The sequence below is a fragment of the Solea senegalensis genome, linkage group LG8 (assembly GCF_019176455.1).
Source record: "Solea senegalensis isolate Sse05_10M linkage group LG8, IFAPA_SoseM_1, whole genome shotgun sequence".
Taxonomy (NCBI): domain Eukaryota; kingdom Metazoa; phylum Chordata; class Actinopteri; order Pleuronectiformes; family Soleidae; genus Solea; species Solea senegalensis.
This window is the reverse complement of record NC_058028.1, coordinates 11219774-11236171: the sequence shown is the minus strand read 5'-3', so window position 1 is coordinate 11236171 and position 16398 is coordinate 11219774. Positions and strand designations below refer to the sequence as shown.

General features: G+C 38.5%; 1 protein-coding gene and 1 long non-coding RNA gene across 2 annotated transcripts; both read right to left on the bottom strand.

The window, feature by feature from the left end:
• Window positions 1–1392: 1392 nt before the first annotated feature.
• Window positions 1393–4342, bottom strand: LOC122773668. Its single transcript, XR_006360910.1, has 2 exons — window positions 4221–4342; window positions 1393–3427 (listed from the first exon to the last, which is right to left on the bottom strand). It is a non-coding gene; the product is annotated as an uncharacterized LOC122773668 (long non-coding RNA).
• Window positions 4343–12858: 8516 nt separating this feature from the next.
• On the bottom strand, window positions 12859–14360 carry LOC122773549. Its single transcript, XM_044032311.1, has 2 exons — window positions 14354–14360; window positions 12859–14248 (listed from the first exon to the last, which is right to left on the bottom strand). Exons 1-2 carry the CDS (start codon window positions 14358–14360, stop codon window positions 13386–13388), a joined length of 870 nt encoding a protein of 289 aa, XP_043888246.1. The 3' UTR covers window positions 12859–13385.
• Window positions 14361–16398: the final 2038 nt, after the last annotated feature.

Sequence of the window (16398 nt, the reverse complement as noted above, 5' to 3'; positions counted from 1 at the left end):
TTAAGTCCTGCCCCACTTCACACCGGTGATAAATATGTAAGCAGAAACCAGAAATGTCATGTCTGAGATTCTGGATTCACTGTAACTGAAACTGAAAGATAGAAATTAATGTTCAATGTTCATGTGCGCCATATGACCCAAGAACAGAAGAGAGACAAATTCTCTAGTCTTTCTCCACCTCCTCTGTCGTCCTCCAACAGCAGGGATCTGAAAATGAACTATACCAAATGTACCAAACCTCACATTGATCTGTTGTGAACAACGATGGGGCCGAAACATTGTGGACAGGAGCTGATGAAGACCAGTGTCCACTTCCTCTCTGTAACGTCTCTGACGCCGGTCAAACACTCGCTCAGAGGCTGACGCTTGAGAACATGTTCATCTCTTTGTCATTCAACACCAGCTGAGCACAACATCGAAGAAACTCAAAAAAGAAAGAAGAAAACTATACATTAATACACAATTGCTGTAGTAATACATGAGCTGCTTTCACTTTTACCGTTTCGTGTTTCTGAGTTTTAAGGCGGAGGAGTGAAAAAGCTGATGGTGGTGAGGCACGTGGACGCATCTCGACGACTGTAAAATGGACTCCAAGTATGTTTTTCTGTATGAATTCTGCTTTCATGTTGAGCTGTGCAAGTATCGGGTGCATCAGACCAAACCTTAAACTATGTCTTAATCTTTAATCTCTGTGTATCTGTAGCTGTTGGATGCAGTGTATTGATCTATACAATGTTTGACTGAATGAATGTAAACCAGAGGCTGAGAAGTTACCGTTAGTTCCCGTCTTTGTGGGAACTGAAATGAATGTATTATCGAACAAGGCCATGTTTCTCAGAAGCATGAGAAATGTTGTGGCCGGGGTCATTTCAGTTTGGTGACAGATTTGTGCCAAATGAGGTTTTAGCTCTTGTAAATAAAGATTATTTAAAGATGCTTTTGAGGAGCTGGAGCTCGTCCTTTCATCGTCTCAGATCTTCAGGTGTGACCTCAGTGTTGGAGATGAAGCAGGATGCGTTGCTGCAGTACGTGCCATTTACAACACTTTACATTCACCCTGAATAATGAATATACAAAATTTTGTTTATACAGTCTTACAGCAGGTGTGGATCGATGCTCAGTAATAATCTACAGGTCTCTATAGCAACGAATCATCGCTGCATAATTCACAGATGGCTGCTCATTAGCATTTTACACAAGTCGCCTCTCATTGGGCGTATTAGTAATGTCTGCCCACAAGAGAGCTGAGACGGGTCTAAGGAAAATTAGAAACTTTTTTTTCAAACCTGCCCACAAGTTCCACATCAGACATTATTTGATCCTTTCCCTGTGAAAATCCTGCACTTTTTTTCAATAAATGCCTTGTGCAGATACAGACAGATGATCATCAGCTCAGCCTTGATGAGGTATGTTTTTATTTTATTTATTCTTCTAAAGTGATTGATTAGTTTCACTGCACCTAAATGAGTTTTGCTTTGATGTGTAAGTTTCTTCAAGTGTAACATAAAAATGTTATCTTTCATTTCTTATTAACAATAGAAAACAAGACCTCAGGGTTGTAAGTGCACAATTCTTCAAAAATGACATTTGTATAATAACATACAACAATAACATAACACAGAATGCACTGTTAGTGTGATCATATTTCAACAAAATACATCTTAATTCATGGTCAAACTACAAGATTTTCAGTTTCATATCTCATGGTTTCATCATGTTTCTGGTGTTGGATATGAATGACAGTTATCTTGTGACCTCAGTTGTACATTCCTCATGATGAAGAGGGTTGAGGTGAATTTCCATGAAACTACAGGAACGTTTGAAACTGCACAGGATGCTGGGTAATGTGTTTCTATGTATGTTGTAACTGCAAGACATGAAATTTAAAAATCAAACACAAAGAGGTGTAAACATTAACAATGAATTAAGTATTACAAATCCCAACAATTCACAATTACACACGTTAGGCCATAAATAACAAAACAGGTGTTTAATGTGTCTCACATAATGATTGTTTATATCCAAGCCAAGAAGAAAAACAGTGAAATAACACACAAGAACAGTCAGTGTTTTAAGAAGCAATGAGGAAAAAAAGAAAAACGAAATATCTACAGCTTCAGTGTGATTTAGGGTTAGATAAACTTAATCCCACATGATCTAATACTCGTTACAAACGCACGCATGAAAACAAACAAATGGCTGGATGAAAACACTGACATTTTACATCCTTGCCAACCTGCGCCACAGGTCAGTGTGTTCTTTCCTGAATCAAACATTTTAAAATGTCTTAATGTGTCAAATTTGACAGCAAGGCCCATAAATGTTCATTACATGTATTTATTTAACATAAAAGATCATTCAACATTCAAAATGAGACTTGAACCAATTACAGTCATTAGATGAGCTTCCTGGCGCCTGCAGCACCACCCACTGCTCACTTTGTTCATGTAATGGCAGTTCCTTCAACAGCAGCCAAATTCAATTTAAGGCTTTTTAGTAACTTCTGCAATTGTTGCTATCATGTTATGCAAAGACTAAGTAGTATATATGCCAGTCCAGTGTGTGGTGCTGTAACGCTGCCACAGAAAACCTTAAAGTTAGCTGGGTTAGGCTAGAAAGATGGCCTATGACATTGTTTTCCCAAAGTTGTAGGTTAGTTAAAGACACGAAAATGCAAAGGTGGTGATTTGAGATTATTTTACTCTGAGACCCATTTTAATAAAACAGTATATTAGGGCTCACAAAACGCCATTACATGTGGATAAAAAACGATACATACAAATAAAAATGTTTGCAAGTTCTCTAAACTCATTCTCATGTATACGGGGCCTTTATGTCAAGCCTAAAATCTCTTGACACAAAGTGTCCTCTCACTCAGTCCAGAGCTTCATCATTACTCCCATAAATAAATAGGTTAAAGGATTTTACCTTCATAAGAACATCAGCAGCCACAGTCGCTGAATGTGAAGATGAGGCGTCTTCAGTTTGAACGGTTATTGATGTAACCATGGCAGCAGTAATGACTCCCCACACCACAGAACCACAGCAGGGTTCAGGGAGTTTCAGGGAGTCACAGGTAGTCGTCCTCACTGGACAGCTCGTCCTCGTCGTAGTTATATTTATAGTTGTAGTGGTAATGGTTGCTGGGGCCTTCGCCGGGGTCGTCACTGCTGGCAGCTGAACTCTCCCCGGTGATCTTTGACCCTTCTGAGCTAGCAGAAGGACTGCGGCTCATCCACCACAGCTGGTGGGCGAAGGTCCGCCCCCAGCTGCAGTGCTGGCCAATAGGGCGCAGGAGCCGGATGAGCTCAGTGGCCTCCTGCCAGTAAGAAGTTCACTTGCTTTGGCCGCGCCCGGAGCGCTGCTTGTTCATAGTGGTCAGCATCTGACTGATGTAAGACGTCAGCAGGTCGTCCATCTTGTAGCCCTGTGGTAGTCATGGAAACGTCTTTAAATTTTACTAAAATTAAGTTTACCAGAGTAAGATAAGTAGCATACAATGGTGCAGATGTTTAGCCTCTCCTTTTTTTGAATTAATGACAATTCTTAAGTTTTATAGCTCAGTTTTCTGAATTAATTAATATAATTATTAAATAATTTCTGATTTTCTGAAATACATTTTTCCTGGAATTGTTTTTGGCTCAGTTTTTCTTAATGAGATTTTTGCTGGGGAAGAAAATTGGCCCTGTTTTTCTGAATTAATGATAAGTCATAACTGAAATTATTTTGGGCTCTGCTTTTTCTGAATGAATGAGGTTTTCCAGGAAAAAAAGATTCTGCAAATTCAGAGCCAGAAAAAAAAAAAATCAAGAATCAAAAATTATCTCATTAATTCACAAAAAACCTAACCCTAACCCTTCTGTAGTAAAAGCACCAATACACAGTAATAATGTAAAGGTTTTGCAGAAAATTAGACTTCAGACAAAAAATTAAAACCGACGTGCATTGATCTTACAAGAACTCTAATAACTAAAACACATTTCCAATATACCCTTAAACAGAGGTCGAATGATATGAGCTTTTCTAAGGTCAGTGAACATCTGAAGATCTCAGGCCAGCACATGGCCTTTGTGCCATAATGTATAGTAATTACATCGTGCCTAGTAACCCATTAGATTGGTGGGTTTCAGCTATAAGAAATACATTAGATTAATATCGCTGTAACAGTATTTTACTGTTGAGTTGTGTACGTCAGTGTTTCCGTGTGTGTGTGCACTCACCAGTGAGGTCTCACACAGCAGTTTGCTTCCTCTGACCAGGTTGCCGATGGTGATGTGGAAGTAGGTGTTCCCACTGCTCCAGTTGGAGATCTTGGTAAAAGGGTGTGTAGTTACAATGTCCTGCACAAACACACACAAGGGAACAATCAGACCTTGTTACTTCACCCCACGGAGTGAGAGTGAAGTATTGTTTTTAGTGGCTCTGTCTGTTTGTGTTTCTGCACTTGCCAATATGACCATATATGCGTGAATAGGGTGAAGTCTGCCATCTCTGATTGCCTTGTATGTATAAAGTAACCAAAAATTCATGGTTTTAGTATGTCGTCCAAAAAGTAACCAAAAAATGTATAAGAAAATTCATAGTTTAGTGTGTCGTTACAACCTCAGAGTCATGATTGCTTTCTCCATGTTTGTATATGTCTGCATGTGAGTGTGAGATGGTGTTTGAGTGAATGACATGTGTTAGTGAGTCTAGACGGATCCTCTGAGCTGATTGGTCCTGCACAGGAGGAATCCGGGTGAGAGACCTGAACATCCTAGCTGAGGTGGACTTCCTCAAACCACTCGCCAGCAGACATTTTGTGCCTGACTTTAATTAACCTTTAAAATGGTTTGACTTGTTGCTGGTTGGTGGTTTGGTGGGAGTTGGGAAGAGGGAGTCTTATTATTTATGTTAGGTTTTCCCCAAGGCCTGGTCTTAACAGTTAAAAAAAAGGAATATTTTAGTATGTTGTCCAAAATGTGACAAAAAAGTCATAGGTTTGTTTGTCATCCAAAATGTGACAAAAAGGTCATAGTTTAGTATATCGTCCAAAATGTGACAAAAAAGTCAGCTTAGTATGTAGTCCAAAATGTAATAAAAAAAAGTCATAGTTTAGTATGTCGTCAAAAATGTGACAAAAAAGTCATAGGTTAGTATGTCATCCAAAATGTGACAAAAACATCATAGTTTAGTAGGTTATACAAAATGTGACAAAAAGTCATAGAAAAGTCATACTTTAGTATGTCGTCCAAAATGTGACCAAAAAGTCATAGGTTAGTATGTCATCCAAATTTTGAGAAAAAAGTCAAACTTAAGTATGTCGTCCAAAAAGTGACCAAAAAGTCAAACTTAAGTATGTTGTCCAAATTCTCAAAAAAAAGTCATACTTTAGTATGTCGTCCAAATTTTGAAAAAAATGTCATACTTTAGTATGTCGTCCAAATTCTCAAAAAAGTCATACTTTAGTATGTCGTTCAAAGGAAACCCACACACACACACGAAGAACAGCAAACTGCCTGCAGAGAGGCTCTTGTTCCAACTGGGGCTCGAACCCGGGTCTTCTCAATGAAAGGCAAGAGTGCTAAGCACTAGACCACTGTGCGGCCCTGTCATGCATTGTCCAAATTTTGATGACATTTTCACAAAAAAGTCATACTTTAGTATGTCGTCCAAAATGTGACAAAAAAGTCATACTTTAGTATGTCATCCAAAATGTGACCAAAAGTCATAGGTGAGTGCCGCCCCACTTTACAAAATGTCACACTATAGTATGTCGTCCAAATTTTGACAAAAAAGTCTTACTATAGTAAGTCGTCCAAATTTTGACAAAAAGGTCATACTATAGTATGTTGTCCATAATTTGACAAAAAAGTCATAGGTTAGTATGTTGTCCAAAATTTGACAAAAAGGTCATACTATAGTATGTCGTACAAAATTTGACAAAAAGTCATACTATAGTATGTCAGTCCAAATGTGACCAAAAGTCATAGGTATGTCATCCAATTTGAGAAAAAAGTCAAACTTGGCATGTCGGCCCAAAAAGTGACCAAAAAGTCAAACTTAAGTATGTTGTCCAAATTCTCAAAAGAAGCTCATACTTAGTATGTCGCCCAAATTTTGAAAATGTCAATTCTTTAGTATGTCGCCCAAATTTCAAAAAGTCATACTTTAGTATGTCGGCCGTACCCTATAAAAGGCATATTTTTAGTATGTCGCCCGATTTCAAAAGTCATACTTTAGTATGTCGTCCAAAATGTGACCAAAAAGTCATACTTTAGTATGTCGTCTAAATTCTCAAAAAAAGTCATACTTTAGTATGTTGTCCGAATGTTCACAAAAAAGGCTTACTTTAGTATGTCGTCCAAAATGTGACAAAAAAATCCTACTTTAGTTTGTAGTCCAAATTCTCAAAAAAAGGCATACTTTAGTATGCCGTCCAAAGGAAACCCACACACACGAAGAACATGCAAACTGCCTGCAGAGAGGCTCTTGTTCCAACTGGGGCTCGAACCCGGGTCTTCTCAATGAAAGGCAAGAGTGCTAAGCACTAGACCACTGTGCGGCCCTGTCATGCATTGTCCAAATTTTGATGACATTTTCACAAAAAAGTCATACTTTAGTATGTCGTCCAAAATGTGACCAAAAAGTCATACTTTAGTATGTCATCCAAAATGTGACCAAAAAGTCATAGGTGAGTATGTCGTCCGAATTTTTACAAAAATGTCACACTTTAGTATGTCGTCCAAAATGTGACCAAAAAGTCATAGGTTAGTTAGTCGTCCAAATTTTGAAAAAAATGTCATACTTTAGTATGTCGTCCAAATTCTCAAAAAAAGTCATACTTTAGTATGTAGTCCAAATTTTCACAAAAGAGTCATAGGTTAGTTTGTCGTCCAAATTTTGACAAAAAAGTCATACTTTAGTATGTCGTCCAAAATGTGACCAAAAAGTCATAGGTTAGTATGTCATCCAAATTTTGAGAAAAAAGTCAAACTTAAGTATGTCGTCCAAAAAGTGACCAAAAAGTCAAACTTAAGTATGTTGTCCAAATTCTCAAAAGAAGTCATACTTTAGTATGTCGTCCAAATTTTGAAAAAAATGTCATACTTTAGTATGTCGTCCAAATTCTCAAAAAAGTCATACTTTAGTATGTCGTCCAAAGGAAACCCACACACACACACGAAGAGCATGCAAACTGCCTGCAGAGAGGCTCTTGTTCCAACTGGGGCTCGAACCCGGGTCTTCTCAATGAAAGGCAAGAGTGCTAAGCACTAGACCACTGTGCGGCCCTGTCATGCATTGTCCAAATTTTGATGACATTTTCACAAAAAAGTCATACTTTAGTATGTCGTCCAAAATGTGACCAAAAAGTCATACTTTAGTATGTCATCCAAAATGTGACCAAAAAGTCATAGGTGAGTATGTCGTCCGAATTTTTACAAAAATGTCACACTTTAGTATGTCGTCCAAAATGTGACCAAAAAGTCATAGGTTAGTTAGTCGTCCAAATTTTGAAAAAAAGTCATACTTTAGTATGTAGTCCAAATTTTCACAAAAGAGTCATAGGTTAGTTTGTCGTCCAAATTTTGACAAAAAAGTCATACTTTAGTATGTCGTCCAAAATGTGACCAAAAAGTCATAGGTTAGTATGTCATCCAAATTTTGAGAAAAGTCAAACTTTGCTCGTCCAAAAGGCGACCAAAAAGTCAAACTTAAGTATGTTGTCCAATTTCAAAAAAGAAGTCATACTTAGTATGTCGTCCAAATTTGAAAAAATGTCATAATTTAGTATGTCGTCCAAATTCTCAAAAAAGTCATACTTTAGTATGTCGTCAAAATTTTCATAAAAAAGGCATATTTTAGTATGTCGTCCAAAATGTGATCAAAAAAGTCATACTTTAGTATGTCGTCCAAAATGTGACCAAAAAGTCATACTTTAGTATGTAGTCTAAATTCTCAAAAAAAGGCATATTTTAGTATGTTGTACGAATGTTCACAAAAAAGGCTTATTTTAGTATGTCGTCCAAAATGTGACAAAAAAAATCCTACTTTAGTTTGTAGTCTAAATTCTCAAAAAAAGGCATACTTTAGTATGCCGTCCAAAGGAAACCCACACACACACACGAAGAACAGCAAACTGCCTGCAGAGAGGCTCTTGTTCCAACTGGGGCTCGAACCCGGGTCTTCTCAATGAAAGGCAAGAGTGCTAAGCACTAGACCACTGTGCGGCCCTGTCATGCATTGTCCAAATTTTGATGACATTTTCACAAAAAAGTCATACTTTAGTATGTCGTCCAAAATGTGACCAAAAAGTCATACTTTAGTATGTCATCCAAAATGTGACCAAAAAGTCATAGGTGAGTATGTCGTCCGAATTTTTACAAAAATGTCACACTTTAGTATGTCGTCCAAAATGTGACCAAAAAGTCATAGGTTAGTTAGTCGTCCAAATTTTGAAAAAAATGTCATACTTTAGTATGTCGTCCAAATTCTCAAAAAAAGTCATACTTTAGTATGTAGTCCAAATTTTCACAAAAGAGTCATAGGTTAGTTTGTCGTCCAAATTTTGACAAAAAAGTCATACTTTAGTATGTCGTCCAAAATGTGACCAAAAAGTCATAGGTTAGTATGTCATCCAAATTTTGAGAAAAAAGTCAAACTTAAGTATGTCGTCCAAAAAGTGACCAAAAAGTCAAACTTAAGTATGTTGTCCAAATTCTCAAAAGAAGTCATACTTTAGTATGTCGTCCAAATTTTGAAAAAAATGTCATACTTTAGTATGTCGTCCAAATTCTCAAAAAAGTCATACTTTAGTATGTCGTTCAAAGGAAACCCACACACACACACGAAGAGCATGCAAACTGCCTGCAGAGAGGCTCTTGTTCCAACTGGGGCTCGAACCCGGGTCTTCTCAATGAAAGGCAAGAGTGCTAAGCACTAGACCACTGTGCGGCCCTGTCATGCATTGTCCAAATTTTGATGACATTTTCACAAAAAAGTCATACTTTAGTATGTCGTCCAAAATGTGACCAAAAAGTCATACTTTAGTATGTCATCCAAAATGTGACCAAAAAGTCATAGGTGAGTATGTCGTCCGAATTTTTACAAAAATGTCACACTTTAGTATGTCGTCCAAAATGTGACCAAAAAGTCATAGGTTAGTTAGTCGTCCAAATTTTGAAAAAAATGTCATACTTTAGTATGTCGTCCAAATTCTCAAAAAAAGTCATACTTTAGTATGTAGTCCAAATTTTCACAAAAGAGTCATAGGTTAGTTTGTCGTCCAAATTTTGACAAAAAAGTCATACTTTAGTATGTCGTCCAAAATGTGACCAAAAAGTCATAGGTTAGTATGTCATCCAAATTTTGAGAAAAAAGTCAAACTTAAGTATGTCGTCCAAAAAGTGACCAAAAGTCAAAGTTAAGTATGTTGTCCAAATTCACAAAAAAGTCATACTTTAGTATGTCGTCCAAATTTTGAAAAAAATGTCATATTTTAGTATGTCGTCCCAAATGTGAACAAAATTTCATACTTAAGTATGTCGTCCAAATTCTCAAAAAGAGTCATACTTTAGTATGTCGTCCAAATTTTGAAAACAATGTCATACTTTAGTATGTCGTCCAAATTTTCACAAAAATATCATATTTTAGTATGTTGTCCAAAATTGGACCGAAAGGTCATACTTAAGTGTGTCGTCCAAAATTTAACAAAAAAGTTATAGTTTAGTATGTTTTCCAACATGTCATACTTTCACAGTGGCACTGTGTGTTTGTTTGTGTTTCTGCACTTGCCAATATGACCAGCAGAGGCTTGTTGCATGAATTTACAGTATATTTACATTTAAGCATTTAGCCAACGCTCTTATCCAAAGTGACTAACAAGGGAATTGAGTAAATGTGAACAAATGATTTCAAACACTGACAGAACTAACCTCCTATAGCAAGTGGCTGATGAACAGTGAAATAAAAAAGTTAATATGTTCTTAAAATATCTCAGATTCAAGTGGACACAGATGAGCCTTTTGTTAGGAGGCCAAAACTGTGTGTGTGTGGGGATCACGCTTTATTTTAGCACATTTTGTTCTTGGTTAATTTATTTAGATTGTTGTAGATTGTTTATCTTAATATTATCGTCACTGAGAAAATAGAAATGTAGAAAGTAGAAATGTGACCTCTGACCTCTGAGCAGTAGTCAAATAACAACAGTCGCGTGTTCTAAGCGTGTGCAGAATGTAAGTGACACTACTTTACACAGACACTCAAACTGTATAATGATGTGACATGTCACTCAGCATTTCAACTGGTACAACAAAGGACACACACACACACACAGATGTAATTAATAACCAGATGAACTGGTCCTCACACAGATTAGTTTACTGTTAAATCTGATATCGGCACAGTCAGTACGTTTCCATGCCCCATTACTCAGTGTCTCAGTGTACAAGCACGAGTGGTGAATCGATTTATTGAATGAAGTGCGTTCGAAAATGCTTCTGGCACTGTTTTTAATTTGAAAACCCTGGGGCTGCATTTTAGTTCAGATGAGCAGAAACTGAGGCGTTTTGGAAAGCATTAACACAGTCACTTCCTCACTGACTCTGATCGAGCTGTGTGAATGAAGAGCTGTTCACACTTTCTGTCCTTATATTCAGTTTCACCTCATCGTCAGTCTGGAAAGATAAAAATCTTTTCTCTGACTTTTAACCATGTGAACTACAAAGTGTACTGTCAACAATGAAAGAGGAGAGAACAGTTTTTCCCTGAATTTTAGAGAATGTCAGTTCTTGACATATCGTGCTCAAAATAAAATGGCACAGATGAACAGAGAGAATGTGATTTGACGATGTGATCTGTTTCAAATGTACCACACTGCCCCCTACAGATGATGTATGGACGACAGAGGCTGCCAGACCAAACAGCTCTGAGCTGAACTTTTAATCGATGACTTCCTGAGGGTCCGTGTTTGGCAGCGCTGCTTGGCGACGTCGTGGTTGATGACAGATGGCCCTCGCTCTGTGTGTGTGTGTGTGTGTGTGTGTGTGTGTGTGTGTGTGTATGATCAGCAGCTCGTTAATAAACACTGATCAGTGTGTTTCCTTGAGATGAACAGAGATGGAGGGCAAGGTCACATTGACGACCTTGAAACATGTTCATGCAATCAGATTCAAGTCATTAACATCATTCAAATGTCTTCAGGCCAGTGTGTGACCATCAATAAAACATATTCAGGTAATCAGACTACAATAATTAAAATTCAGGTAATCAAAATGTATTTGTTCAGGTAATCCGATTACCATCTTCAAAATGTGTCAAGATAATCAGATTTCAGTCCTTCAGATAATCAAAGTACCATTATTAAAATGTGTTGAAGTAATCACATTACAGTCATTACAAGCATTACTCTCTTTTTTACAGGTAATCTGATTACAGTCATTAGAATGGGGTCAGGCAATCAGATTACAGTCAAGACAAATGTGTCGAGTTAATCAGATTACAGTCCTTCAGGTAAAATATTTGCAGGTGTTAAAAGGTCTTCATGTAATCAGATTAAAATCATTCAGAGAGTTGTTCATCCACAGCTGACACATCAGTGGGTTCAAATGTGTCTTTGTGGGACTTTGTGCTAAAAGTTTGTGTCTCTGCAAACTAAATACACTGATTTTCAGCCACATGTCATTCTCTCTTCATCTTTTTTTCTTTTGTTTGACTAGTTTCAGATAAATGTGACTGTCCTTGCAGCGAGGACAGTGTCTCAGGACAGTGTCTCAGGACAGTTCTCTCTCTGTGTGTCCATCAGCTGATCATATGAAACCAGATACTCACCTTTCACACAAAGCTGCACTTGTGGAGAGTTAGTAGGAGGATTCAGAGTTTGAAACATTATAATAGGATTTAAAAGCTCCGTACACACAGGGCCTAAAGTAGAAGATGCTGAGGCTTATTTATGTGATTTATGTTTTTTAATGCAACACACGACACATCGTTATATCCCAAGAGGGAGATGTTTATCAGCACCAGCAGTCAAGACATTTTGTGTGTAAAAAAGAGACGACTCACAAGCTCAAGTTCAGTCAGGAACACATTTGTCATAACAATAAAAACCTTTATTGCAACAAATGTAAATGGAGTTAGACTTGGCACTGATGGATCTGCTCTTTACACACTCCCTGGATTGAAACAAACATGGAGCATAATGTAGGACAAACCTGTACGAGAGCAAGCACGAGCAAGACATTGATGACATTTTAACGTTTGAGCCTGAGTAAGAAAAGATGGAGGGTGAGATGTTGGTGGCAAAGCTACGCTAACGGCAGCGGTGTGAGGCAGCACTGGTGTAGCAAGACCTGGGTGAGGAAGGAGTGTTATGTGGCTGTGATTGGAACATGATGAATAGATTGCCTAAGCCTTACCTTTACCCTAAACCTTCTAGTCCATTCACACACACACAAAACTTAATTTACATTAAGAAATCAGAAAAAGTAGTGATCATTGCAAAGATGCAAGTAGATGCAAATGTTGTGTTGGGCATTGTAAATGCTGATTAGATCATTAAAATCTATTTTAGTACTGAGCCACTGCCCAAAGTTTTAACTCCCTCTCTCTCTCTCTCTCTCTCTCTCTCTCACACACACACACACACACACACACACACACACACACACACACACGTTTGAGCTTCATTCCTTGTGAGGACACTCATCGAGATAATGCATTCCGTAGCAGCTTACCTTAACTTTAACCATCCCAACAAAGTGCCTAAATCTATCCCTAACCCCAAAAACAGGTGTTAACCCCCAAAAAAGTATTTTAAAGCCAACATTCCCAAAATGTCCTCTCTGAATATGTGTGTGTGTGTGTGTGGTTTATATGTGAATTCTTCTTCTTACTAAACTGCATTGAAATCTATTCATTTGGACAGTCTAAGCAAAGCCTTAAACATAGCCTGTAGTTAATGCCTAACCACAGTTTATATCTTAGCTCTAAACACCAGCTCCTCAAAAATTAGATTCTGCCTCATTAGGACCAGGTTTTATATGAGAGAGAGAGACAGACAGACAGAGAGAGAGAGAGAGAGAGAGAGAGCAGGTTGAGTGGTTAAACAGTGACACCTGCTGACTCAGACTTCTTCCTTTAGCCAGGATTTCAAAATAAAATCTCACATGTTGTGGGCCGAGACAGTACTGCAGTACTGGTTTTTAAATGATAAAATTAGTTCAAGTGACAATTCCTGCTTAAAGTTAAAGATGTCTACATGTTCATGTTGGGTTAATATTGTGACATTTCCAAGCATACAGGCCTAACATTTCAGTATGTGCAATAACGTTCATTTGTTGATTTTAATTTGTAAATTGTTATTTATGTTGATGGATAAATGCTCCACAAAAGACAAACGAACCACTCTATGTCTCCTCTGGCGCCACTTTAAGGACATCCTCGTCCTGCTCACGTGTGGGGGAGGTGGAGTCAGGGACAGTGTCCGGAATTGGGGTGGGGTCTGTTTCTGGGACCACATCTATTTCAGGGACAGGGTCTGTTTCTGGGACAACAGCTGACTCCTCTTCAGTCCTGTCATGTGACACATGTTGCATCTCTGTAAGCTCCGCCTCTCTATCATCCACCTGATGGATGAACCCAGTGGACCGTGAGCAGCCTCTGCTGTGATGTGACCCCTCGTCCCTGGATGTGACCCCCCTCTTCACACTCCCTCTTGCAGTGGGAGGGGCCTGTCTCCCCATGTGGCCCTGACTTAGTGAAGCCCGCCTGTTTTTATGACTCTGATTGGTTCTGTCTCTTTGGTTCTGGCTTTGGTGCTGGATCCATTGGGCTCTGTGCAGAACCACAGCAGCCAGGTCTGAGTGGGATGACGTGCTGTCAATCAACCTCCTGCCCATGGCGAGTGGCCGCAGGGGCAGTGCCAGCCTCAGTCGCAGCCAGAACCGCGACCGCCGCGGCTCAGATCTACTCCCCCGCCACTTGACAGTGCTGACAGCAGCCTGACAGAGCTGCGTCACCTCCACGCAGTGCAGTTTACTGACGGAGTGGTAAACAACGGCGGCGATGGAGGCTTGGTGGCCGTGTTGGAGGTACAGGCCCACGCGGCACTCCAGGAGGCTGAAACCTTTCTCTGTCAGGAAGGCGGGGCTGAGGACAAAGAGGAGGCAGCGACTCCGCTGCATCGCCTGCAGGACGGCCTCTGATGGGTCTGAACGACAGGAAGACAACAAATAAAATTCAAACACCTTTGAATCAGGAAAAAACACAACTTAATGTAATTGGTTCAGAGGTTTGTTTTCCCTCATATTATAAAATCATCTGCTTGTTGTTGCTGAGGAACATTTCTACAACAAACCACTTCATCCTGAGTTACTTTTCATTGCTTTCATACACAATGCATTCAGTGACCATTTGCACCATGTGCTGCAGCCACATTTAAATCTATAGAAAAACATTAACAATAAACTGAAATAATCATAGTCATTCCAAAAACAACTGAGTGCAGTTTGCAGCTGAAAAGCTCTCAAGATGACGTGTGTTTGGCCTCAATAGCGAGTAGATAAAAGGGTATCGATTGTGAGTGTATTTCTTGGAAATATGGATCAAAGAAAGGCGGGGAGAGGAAAGAGAGGAAGACATTGAGCTGTGGTCTCTTATGAGATGTGTCAGCAAGAGAGAGAAAGGGGTCAAAAGGTCAGAAACACAACTTTTGTTACTATGTGGGATAATGTCTGGTGCAGACACTGACTGCTTTACTGCACTTTTTTTTTTTTAAACCAATGGAGTCTTGGTATTCTCTCACTTCCTGGTTGTCTTCAGTAAGCAAACAGGATTGGGTCAAAGGTCAGTCCCAAAACACCCCAAGTGTTGTATTTGATTTTTAGTAATGTTAGCAATGTTTTTTTTTATTAGTGTGTTCTTCATTAACAATTTCCCATAACATTAGTGATGTTAGTAATCTAATGTATTTTTTGTAAAATTACGGCATTTTGTAAAGTTGTAAAACCTTCTGTAACATTGGTTCTTCTGCATCCATAAATTTATAGAAAGAAAAAAGCAGAGTGTGAACAAAAGGCTCTTTATGTCATTTATCTGGAGGGAACATAACATTGCATTTCTTACCTTCACTCAGCCACTGGTAAAATAACTTAATAAAAGAGCATGCAGAAAATCACAGAAGACAAATATAGCAACAATAATAATAACAACGTAATTTTAAACTCTTCTTGGTGTTTGCAAAACCATAGAGACATGAAAACGGGAAAAAAAACAATGACATGAATGAATGACTGAGGATGTAACATTTATTACCATGACATTTATCCATCTTGTAAAAAAGAAAAAACACATAAAATATTGTACATTTTTCAAAAACATCTGAGCAAGACAAAGTGCAGCATGCAGCCTCTCATTGAAATATGGTTTATAAAAAGTGTTCAGGATGAAAACATGATTAAATCGACTGATTTAATATTCATATAGTGAATTATAAAAGCAGAAGCTTTGCAAAAAAAATACTAATAACAGATTCAGTGTGCAAAAATAAATTCAACATGTTAGTAACAATTATCTGTAAACCTGTTTTTCTCTGACTTTAGGCCAGATTCATACTTTTCCGTCTTAAAGGCCTTTAGATATTTCAAACTGCACTGTATAAATCGTCCTCAGTGAGTAACTGTTTCCTCTGTAAAATGTTACAACTGTGCTTTGTTTAGAGTCAGTTGTATCAGATTATCTCCTTGTGTTAGTGTGTCGCCTAATTTTCAAAAAACAAAAACAAATCAAAATGAGGTGAAACAACCAGAACAAGTGAGTGACTTGAGAAGCTTAAAACATTGATATGACATTTGATTCAGATGGTCATGAAGATTGTTTCCCCTAACTTTTCCCTCTAGTACCACCAAGAGGTAAAACTGTGAGCTAGAATTATAACTACGCTGATGCAAAAAATGGCGTTCTGAACACATTCCTGCCAGATTGTGTACATTCTCTTCCTCAAAAGAGCGTCCCCTTGTCCTTGTGAACAAAGGCGAGAATGAAAGAAGCCATCGATTTATATGAATCTGGAGAAATCATGACTCAGCAGAGATGGTAGCCTGCTGAGACACCAACCATCTGCCACATACAGTGCTGTGCTCAGCTCACTCCATCACTCATCATCCAGAGAACAACACAGCTCACACAACGGAAGGCAGAAACAGGTCAGGTGACCTCAACATAATGTGCAACAACCACATTCACACAATGAAACTGAGCCACTCTGTGTAATATAAAAACTATAAAGGTCATGAGTTTCTCAATCGTAGGCCAGAACTGATCTGGATTAGAGGTGAAACAGCTTCAACACGTTCGATATACACGAGTTATAGAACTGATCATGGAAGCTGCTCCTTGAAGTCTACTGCGATATGAAATACA